The sequence below is a fragment of the Harpegnathos saltator genome, unplaced genomic scaffold, assembly GCF_003227715.2.
Source record: "Harpegnathos saltator strain DR-91 unplaced genomic scaffold, Hsal_v8.6 scaffold573, whole genome shotgun sequence".
Classification (NCBI taxonomy): Eukaryota; Metazoa; Arthropoda; class Insecta; order Hymenoptera; family Formicidae; genus Harpegnathos; species Harpegnathos saltator.
Genome location: NW_020230397.1, coordinates 111309 through 121829, shown reverse-complemented (window position 1 = coordinate 121829; position 10521 = coordinate 111309). Strand labels below are relative to the sequence as shown.

Here is a 10521-nt window from a genome sequence, read left to right as displayed (position 1 = left end):
TTTTCTCGTGACAAAGGAATGCGTTCCTTCGAAAGATCGCATGTAATATCCGTGAACCTTACTAATATTGCTGTTATTGTTATTACTGTCTCTCTTTCTATTACAGCGTGTCTCTTCAGAAAATATTTCTTCGCTCCTGATTGAAAGCGATTAGTCCGTCTTATCTCTTCGTATAATATAACTAATTGCATTGCACGACTATCACAATCTGCACAATATTTCTCTCGGTGTGTATTCCGCCCCCTCACGATCTATGACTCGCGGGGAGAGGGGTGTAACAAGGCGAATGCAATTTCTTCCTCGAAATAAATATATATTTTCGTCTAGAATACGTATAGTATCTCGAGAGTTAATAATATATTAGCTGCTTGTAGGTATATGCACCAGTACAATATCGTTAGTATCAAGAGAGCAAAAGGTGTGATTAGAGAAGGGGTGGGGGAAGGTATCCTCGAAGACTTACAGATACGAGAACGGTTCAAGATAAGTTTTTAAAGGATACGTCTAACGTATGTCGAGAACTTCAACAAATGACAGTGTATTGTAATTCTCTTTCAACAGGTGGACGAGAGAAATTCGGGCCCTGCATCTTTATAGAGAAAGCGACGAGAACGCAGTCTCGAACGGTGATTTCAAAGCTTCAAACGGGCCTTTATAGGCAGCGAGCTGACGAATACAAGAGAAATGAAAAGTTTTTTCGAGCATACGCTGGCTGCCAAAACGGCTCGAACACTTTCCCTCGGAACAACTCGAATCACTGCTCAACAACTTTATAGGAATAGAATCGAATTTGTTCACTCTTTGTACAAATTTGGTCAAAAGGTCGTCATGTTTGATGGTTTCTTAACATCTAATGAATGAAAGCTGGATGACATTAATATGGAAATTGATACCAGTTCCAAAAAACATACTTTTCAAGGTTAAATCTGATGGGGTAGAGGAAATGATATTTTAAAATATAAACCTCTATAAAGGAATTTGCGAGACGCTTTGGCCAAAATCGCTAAACTGTCGGAGGACAGCACGATGGCTGCTGATGAGGACGCGTGGTTAGTTCATTAAATCGTTAGTGGAGAATCGTCATTCGCTGGACGAATTTCCTTGGTCTCCTTGATTCAAGTCGAAGTCGTTTCGTTGCAAGCGTTCACCAGGAGACGTGGCCTTACATTTGAGATCGTTGGACGTACACATAATCAAAAAAGCGACTGAAGAACTGAAGAAGAGGAAGAACGAGATAGAGAGGGAAAATGAAACTCTGATGAAGACCATCGCGGAAAAATAGATCGAAGATACGCGCGGCGAACAATGTGGCGAAAATTTTGGGTCATGTGCCCGTTGCTTGACAACGGTTGAAGAAAACGAATGAACAATTGGCGACTTGCTTGAGAGCAATTGATAGTGAATGACTTCGGGCACAGGTTCGACGACATAATGTATACATGTGGTAAAACGCATATTTTTATTGAAATCGAAAACTTTTGTCGAGTAGAATTACACGGAAAAGATGTCTGCTTGTTTGTATATTTCGTTATGTATCGCTATGTAGAATTACATGAAGTTAAGTTACGTTGGGTTCTAAATAAAGTTTAATTACAAATACAAATTAAAATATAAATTCTTTAATTTAAATATAAATTCTTTTTTAAATACAAATTAAATACAAATTCTTACTATGTTGTATCATTCGTGATTGTGTTGCTCCTTTCGTCTATCTTCGAGTGTTCCAGAAGAGCATTTATTCGTTTTCGTGTATCTTCCGAGATGAACGCGGTGTTCTCAAACTTTTTCGTCAGTTCTTGTAGCAAAGTTGCGTTCTTTTCCTAAATAAGAAAGACATTGGTTTATACGCAAATGGTATCTCGTCATTGACTCGTTACGAATATAGTGATGTAAACGTTGGAATTACTTCTTGTTCTGTGATCATAGCTTTCACCTGGGCGAGTTTTCTGTCGTTATCGTCAGCGTTTTTTCTCAATTGTATCAATTCCTGCATCAACGTGTTTCTCTGCGTCGTCACGTCGTTGATTATCGCCTGGATCCTCTCGTCGAGATTTTCGTAACCGCCTGTCTTCTCCACGCACGTCTCATGACTCAAATGTATTTTCTCCAAACGCCCCCGCAGAATCTGCTCTTCCATTCGCGTGTTATTCAACTCGAACAACGCTTTGTACCGATGCTGCTGCACGTCGCAAATCTCCATCTTCACATTTTCGTATTTGTCGCGACAGTTTTTCAATTTTGACTTGTAACAGTTAATGTTTCGCTCTATCTGATTAAGTTCGTTGGCGAGATCGATGCTCCCAAAGTCCATCATACCGCTCGTGCTGGGTACTGCTGCTGTGTAAATCATTTCATTCGATTATTTTATTCCACAAGGAAATTGAAAAAAACAGTAATAAAGAATCATGACATCGATTACATTCCGCTCGTCGTTCAACAAACTCGCTGAGAATCTCATTGAATTCTTTACGATCCATGTTTTGAAAGCGACCGTTCCAATTCAAAGTGTATCCAACAATATGGCAGCCGTTGCAGCAGAACGTTTCCTGCGTAAACCATCCGCGTAAGCTAACCTTGCGATTGGCTGAGCTGTGCTAATAGGTTTGTTTTTTATTGCTGAACTGGCTGCACTAACTTGCACTTATTCTCTTCTCTCCCTTTCACTCAACTTCTAGATGTATTGTATATCTATTTCTTTCTATGTTCCCTGAGTGTACACTAGTTCAGTGATAAAAAACAGACCTATTTGGTCTGTTATTTTTAGCTGCACTGCTGAACTAGTGCAATAAGTTAAGCTAGCGGCACACGGTGCTTGTTTTCGTACTGGATTGCTTGTTAGATGAAAATACTGCATTCTGATTGGTATATTTCCGAAAATGAATGGAAATGCATCAATCAGGATGTAGTATTTTCACCCAGCAAGCAATCCAGCACGAAAACAAGGACCGTGTGCCGCTGGCTTTAGAATGAGACAACTATATTTTTTTTCACTTTAACTTATTGCACCAGTTCAGTAGTGCAGCTAAAAAGAACAGACCATTAGACACGTCGCGGGGCTCGCTCATGTTTTGCCACGACGACCGCAAGATAGCGGCAGCGTTTGATCAACGCAGCGGCGCGGTGATTTTCTGATTGCAACGTAGGTGATAGGTAGTGTTTTTTTCTTTTTGCTTGAGTAGCCGTTAGTTAATGTAGAACAATGGTAAGTTTCATATAAAATCCATTAAAATCTACGTTTCCTTAGCGCAATCGTGCACGATATATTTGTAATTTACATGCTTTAGTGAAGTAACAATTCTATCGGTGTAGCATTTATTAGAGAAATATTTTAACGTTTCTCTTAGAGGAAACTATAACAATGGTTTGTAGTTATGCTTTCAATCGTACACATTTATGGATTTTTGGCTTGATATCAACGAATTTTTTCATTAACAACGTCGATTCACTTGATCATTCCTAACGTATTTGTTGATTTTCTATATTTCTTGCTACAAACGTTATGAATTTATCCGGCATATACTTATTTATACCAACGTCAGTAATTACACAGTTTAAGAGCTTCACTTGTAATATTGATAAATTTGCATTCAGTCGATGCGTTTTTTGCATGAAACAAAAGAAGAACTTGGCAGGAAAAATCATCTTGTCCTGCAAAGCGAAATATTGATTATTAAAATTGACAATTATTTAGGTTAAGAAGCATTATCGACGGTGCGCAGCGGCGTGAATCTTCTCTGGCCACACGTGCGTGCGAAAAGAGCGCGAAATTGAAACGCATGCGAAGATCTATAAAATATTCATCTTGTATAAGTCTGAGGACCGGTAGTTCCAACTTCTGGTAAATTAACTGATAGTTAAATCATATGTTTATTTTTGTTTTTTCTTCAGTTTAGATAAAAACAGACATAATTTAATTATCAGTTACCTTACCAAGAGGTAAACAACCATGAGCCCTGAGACTATTAGAATTCAACTGAGTGTAATATATACATTTATTAACTAAACCTAGCCAAATCTATAATCTTTACATTGCATAGGATCTATGCCAAACTTTTCAGGATTTATTTTAGTATATTTTCTGAGTAACATTCAAGAGGTTTTAGTCGTTGCTCATTGTTTATTAAAAAATGACTATCAAAGAAAGATTTATAGATAGACCTCATTTTCCTAACACAATGTACATTAGAAAGAATGTTAAATAGTATAAGCGAAGGAAGGGTTTCGTCCTAACTTAAATAATCGTCAACTTTAATAATTAATATCTCGATTCGCGGGGCAGAGCGACTTTTTTCCTGCCAGATTCTTTCATCTCATGCAAAAACACATCGATTGAATATAAATTTAATAATATTGGAGATGAGGCCCTTAAATAATATAATTACTCCATCAATTAAACCTTAATCTGTGTTTAACTACTCAAATAGATAAACACAAATTAAGGTTCGAGTTATGTTGCTAGGAGCAGGCAATATTTGCATTAAATTAAAGAATTTATGGTATAACAGAACGACCCGAATTGCATCAGGATTAAGTTTACTTACAATATATACTGTATAAACGATTAATAATACACTTGTATTTTTCAGTCTCTCGTCATTCCTGAGAAGTTCCAGCACATTCTTCGTGTCATGGGCACGAACATTGACGGTAATAGAAAAGTCATGTTTGCTATGACCGCAATTAAGGGTGTTGGTCGACGTTACGCCAACATTGTCTTGAAGAAAGCAGATATTGATCTGGATAAACGAGCTGGAGAATGCTCGGAAGAAGAGGTAATTTTAATTTAGCATACTTTATATATAACTCGTATGTTTGCATCGTTTGAATCATGTTTAACATATTGGAAATATTTCAGGTTGAGAAGATTGTGACAATAATGGCTAATCCCAGGCAGTATAAAATTCCCGACTGGTTCTTGAACAGACAGAAAGACATTGTCGATGGAAAATATTCGCAGGTATGAGTATAAGCTATTTATTTTGTGAACAAGAAGAATCAACTCTTAAGAATTGTATATACTTTATCATTGAAAAATATAACATATACATCTAATAAAATGTTTTCAACACTTGTGATAAGAGCTGTATAACAATATTCATTACTTGTATATTGAAATTCAGACTGGCATGAAAATACTATGTAGTATTTGCTATATATATCTTTTAAATGATAAACTTCGTTTCGCCGTACCTTGCGAGTCTTATCGTACAATTCATGACTGATCGTGCAAATACCCATTGTATGCTCAGCTGGTAGCTTGTGCAATAGCAATAGCATCGCTGTACATTGAAATTGCTTTGTGTAACGTTTTTATTACGCTAAATGGCAGGTACGCGTGCAACAAGGGTGTGCATCGTATTATACAAATAATATAGTTCGTAAGACATCACAAAATATCTCTTTGACTTGTGTGATTTGTTCGCAGCTCACGAGTGCCAATCTGGACTCCAAACTGCGTGAAGATCTGGAGAGGATGAAGAAGATCCGTGCTCACAGAGGCTTGCGTCACTACTGGGGTCTCCGCGTACGTGGGCAACACACAAAGACCACTGGTCGTCGCGGACGCACGGTCGGTGTGTCGAAGAAAAAATAATTTTGTATATTGTATAAGTAACATTATACATTAATTTATACATATCTATATTAGATGTGTGAATTAATTCGGTCCATCTGGCGGTCAATTGCTGTATGTAATTATCGTGATCGCGAAATAACGTTATATGCATGTATATACATTACGATGACATTGAAATAGAAGAAAATCGAGAACGTTCATTGCGAGCGAGATCATTGTGAGTATATATTGTAGTAATTTATTGAAGTGGAAGTAGAGAATGGCTTCTTTTCGTCCTGAAGTGAGCTGCAGTAAGCTCACTACTGGTGTCTCCGTGTACACTTAGAGGCAGGTATGGTGTCCCTCGGCGATGTTGTATACGCCTGTAAAACAATCGAAACCGATGACAGGCATATACGCATACGCATATGGGCGTACTGTACAGCGCGAGAAAAGCGAAGAGGGAGAAGTGGTGGGAGACGTTCCGATGTTGCATCCTTATCGCACGTCGCACGAACGAGAGAGAAAGCATTACCAGACGTGATACGGTTAATGGTGTCCCCAATAGCTGTCTCACTCTCTCTACGCTTGAATGCAGGCAATATGAGTGAGACAGCTATAGAGACACCGCGCTGTCTCTATAGGTGTCTCGCTTGCTCTAATAGCCATATATCGCGCTTTCCTCTTTCCTCCTTAGCAGAAATGCCGATCAAGGAGGCAATCCTGTCTATAGGCCAGAAAAATAAGCTATTTTCGCGAATTTTTTTTTTTCGGAAACTAAGCAGACGATTGATTTCAAACTTGATAAAAATAATAATATATATTTTATTGATGAGAATGAATTTTTATGGCGTTATAAAATAGAAAAGCGCGATACATTTTTTATGCCGTAAGATATGTCAAATTGCGAGCATAAATGCCATTGGCTATTACAGCGAATGAGACACCTATAGAGATAGCGCGGTGCATATAAAAAATTAATATTTTTTTTTTCGCTAGTTCACACGATAGACATGTTTCGAATATGTAATTAGATGCTGAAGTCGATTGATCGACTTTTTTATATAAAAAAAGTTTTTTCTCTGATTTCAGGAGATGCTATATAGCGTCTCGTTATTATTATTGTAATTTTTATTATTATTAAATGTCTCCTAATTTTTTTTTTATATTTTTAAGAGCGGAGCCTATATTTTAAGTAGCATTTTAAGGAAGATGTTGCATTTATTCTCCCTCCTCGTAGTCTTTTCAAAAGTAAAGATATGTTGCGTCTAAAAAGAATTGCGCAATTTGACATATCTTACGGCATAAAATAAGTTTTTTCGAAAATTTCATGAAATATCGTTTTCTTGCAAATAAAATATTCTTAACGTAAAATCATCGATATTTATGACGATTTTTCAAATATAATTTTTAAATGCCTTAAAATATTAAAAAAGTAGTTCGTTTTTTATTTCCTTAATTCAAACGAGTTAGCGGCAAGTTCATAGATTAATTATTTTACTTGCCTTTTTGTCCCAGTCTACCGTATTTTGAGATTTTATAGGAACCGTGAAACGGCGCGCGCCTAAACACGTCACGTTATTTTTTGTATATTTGCTACATTATTATTCATATAACGCTATAAAAATTCATTCTCATCAATAAAACATATATTATTATTTTTATCAAGTTTGAAATCAATCGTCTGCTTAGTTTCCGAAAAAAAAAAATTCGCGAAAATAGCTTATTTTTCTGGCCTATAGACAGGATTGCCTCCTTGATCGGCATTTCTGCTAAGGAGGAAAGAGGAAAGCGCGATATATGGCTATTAGAGCGAGCGAGACACCTATAGAGACAGCGCGGTGTCTCTATAGCTGTCTCACTCATATTGCCTGCATTCAAGCGTAGAGAGAGTGAGACAGCTATTGGGGACACCATTAACCGTACCACGTCTGGTAATGCTTTCTCTCTCGTTCGTGCGACGTGCGATAAGGATGCAACATCGGAACGTCTCCCACCACTTCTCCCTCTTCGCTTCTCTCGCGCTGTACAGTACGCTGTACAGTACCCATATGCATATGCGTATATGCCTGTCATGGCTTTCGATTGTTTTACAGGCGTATACGACATCGCCGAGGGACACCATACCTGCCTCTGAATGTACGTGGTCAACACACAAAGACCATCCTGACTGATCCTTGCGCACGGTCGGTGTGTCGAAGAAGTAATTTTATATATTGATAAGTAATTGTAATATATTAAATATCAGTTTAATATGATCTTCAGATATATTATTCTGGTTAATCAATAAAATCCTAAAAACTTTAAGCTGTTGCGTTTCTTGGATTATAACAAAAGAGAAAGTTATTGTGATCGCGAAATGTTATATATATATATATGACGACGACATTAAAATAGAAGAAAATCGAATATGTATATAGGAGAGTAATTTATTGAAATAGTGATCTGTTTTGGTCCTGAAATGATGAATATCGCGGTTTCCAGTTTTGTTTTATTGTACATTTTAATGACTATGTCAGGTCCATAAATAAAATAAACTTACATGTTAAACATAAGAAAAAAAATAAACATCCGCACGGAAACGAGTCAAAACGAAAATGCAAAGAAAGAAATTATACATGTCTCAACTTTTCTATTACCCAAATTATAATAATATTATATTTATTATTAATATTATATAAATTATAATATTATATTAATATTATATTAATATTATATAAATTATAATATTATATTATATTATTTTTTTGTTATTACTGTCAGAGACAATTGCTGATATTTTACGAAATTACAAATAGATATGAGAATTGAGTATTATTGTATTCAAATTTCAGGTCGGCGCAATTGTACATTCTTTCCCATTCTGTGCACTCGAATGAACATTTGAATTTCTGTCCTTTTTTAGTTGACCTATAGACTGCACTTTTCGCCATCAGAGCGAAACAAGCATACAAATTTATGTTCAAGAGAAAAGTTATAGTGCAGCACTAAAAGCTAAAAGGAGTGGATTTTAGGTTTACCTTTCAGTTTGTCTCCTTTAATCCGTCCGTGTCCGAATTAAAGAAAGCGATAATCAAAGATAAAAGACAACGTTCTTGAATAAAAAAAATGTTTACGCATCCAATCATACACACACACACACACGTATATATGTACATGTGGAGTATATATTCCTGAAAAGATGAGATACAGATTACAGATTAGAGAGAACATGAAAATTTCTCACTCGTTCCAACAACAAACTGTTTTTATTTTCCAACTTTCGGCAAATAGCTCTACCGGCTAAATTAGTCGTCCATCGGCTTAATCGGAACTGGGAGTCATCTTCAGAGTGGCTCTCACTTTGAATTGCGCCTGTGAATTCGCATTTACGAATTACTCAGCATCACTCAGCCGTACTGCGCATGCTCGAATGGTCGCAACGGATGACGTTCGCTGTTCAATAGATGCACGAGAAAACGGGAATGGAGGAACTTCACTGACAATTCGTTTTAATGATCGTTTGCTTCTCTTTTTATTGAGGATAATTTTTGAACGCCGCCTTAAACTAGGCAAACTCGATTCGGCTCAGCCGGGATCTCAGTCGCGCCGAACTTTAAGTTGCACTGCGCACGTGCCATGCGCACGACGTCCGAAATTTCAAAACCGTGAATGCACGAAGCGGCGAGTCCATCGCGAGTATCAGACTAATCACAACGAAAGCGCCGGTGCTCGTCGTGTAGTAACACGATTTTATTCCCTCTGTACTTTTCTTTTCCCTATGAGGAGCCTAAAGGAGGACGAACGAAACGTCACGTCGAGCGCGACCGAGATCGGCTGGCGAATCGTAAAGTACGGAATGCACGGCTCACGAGCGGTAAATAATGAGTAACATTCCTTCTGTTCCGTGCACAGTAAGTTGTTCTGCTTTTTTTTTTCTTTTTCCGTTTTCTCAATATTCTTACAGTTAGAGTTATTATTTACAGTATTGTGGACACGATTCCATATCAACTTTCACTTGTCGCGCTCGTAACCTCTCCTCTACAAGCGCGATTACATACACCTGCATTCGCTTCATTCGCGCCTTGCACTAACGACTACATGGCCGATCCCCGACGTTTCTTCGAACGTTACTTCGTGGTTGCAGATACAAGCCATTGGGTAAAACAGAATCTTCAAGTTTATATTAATAATATAATTGTATGTGCATGTGTGTGTGCGTGTGGATGTGAGTATGTGTGTATACATATATACAGGGTGAGTCTCATTAGCGTACCGCCCAAGTTGATAAACATTAACATTTCACGGAAAAGCATTTCTTTGACGAAAATCAGACGATCTTGAAAGACTGGATTTCTGTCGCCTCATTTTCCTCCCGTATAGAAACGCGCCAGGTCGCGCAGAAAAGTCAACTTTACACTCTTAGATGGATTATCCTGTTTTAATCAGCTGCGATATTAGTTGCAATTAATTTGTTTAATTCAATCAGTTGCAATTAAACTGTTGTAACTGTATGGTAATAAAGGAACAAGCCCAACGGTATCATATTTGATCCTCAGATGACCTTGAAACGTCAAAGACGAGAAGAGGGGACAGAGATGAAAGTTGAACAAAGCAGCGATATTGCAGACAAAATACACATTTCAATGTGTAGATAATCTTAAAACTCTTAAACTCTTTGAAAAATGTTGTTGGATATTGAACGTTTAAATAATATGCTCCAACAGTTATTCACCTTATTCAATATTCACCTCTCGACATTTTGGAGTACATTATTTAAAATGTGTACAACGCAGCATAGGCACCCGTACGGTACAAAAGTTGCAGCAATGTTTCCGCAACTTTTGTACTGTATAGGCGGATGCAGTGTATCCTTTGGAACCATCGTGTACAGGATATTTGTAGCGCTTAATTGTATCGCATTGTACTTAAAAGTGTACAGCATAGGTCGACCAGTATGCACAGAAACGTGTCTCCTGAACTTATTA

The 10521-nt window shown here is 37.3% G+C and overlaps 2 protein-coding genes across 2 annotated transcripts; one reads left to right on the top strand and one right to left on the bottom strand.

Moving 5' to 3' along the window:
• Positions 1–1670: 1670 nt before the first annotated feature.
• Positions 1671–2834, bottom strand: LOC105189422 (heat stress transcription factor A-1a). The gene is made up of 3 exons (XM_025303775.1): positions 2420–2834; positions 1907–2337; positions 1671–1820 (listed from the first exon to the last, which is right to left on the bottom strand). The coding sequence occupies exons 1-3, from the start codon at positions 2475–2477 to the stop codon at positions 1671–1673; spliced, it is 639 nt and encodes a 212-aa protein (XP_025159560.1). The 5' UTR covers positions 2478–2834.
• Positions 2835–3080: 246 nt separating this feature from the next.
• On the top strand, positions 3081–5801 carry LOC105189409 (40S ribosomal protein S18). Its single transcript, XM_011151490.3, has 4 exons — positions 3081–3202; positions 4587–4772; positions 4856–4957; positions 5426–5801. Exons 1-4 carry the CDS (start codon positions 3200–3202, stop codon positions 5591–5593), a joined length of 459 nt encoding a protein of 152 aa, XP_011149792.1. The 5' UTR covers positions 3081–3199; the 3' UTR covers positions 5594–5801.
• Positions 5802–10521: the final 4720 nt, after the last annotated feature.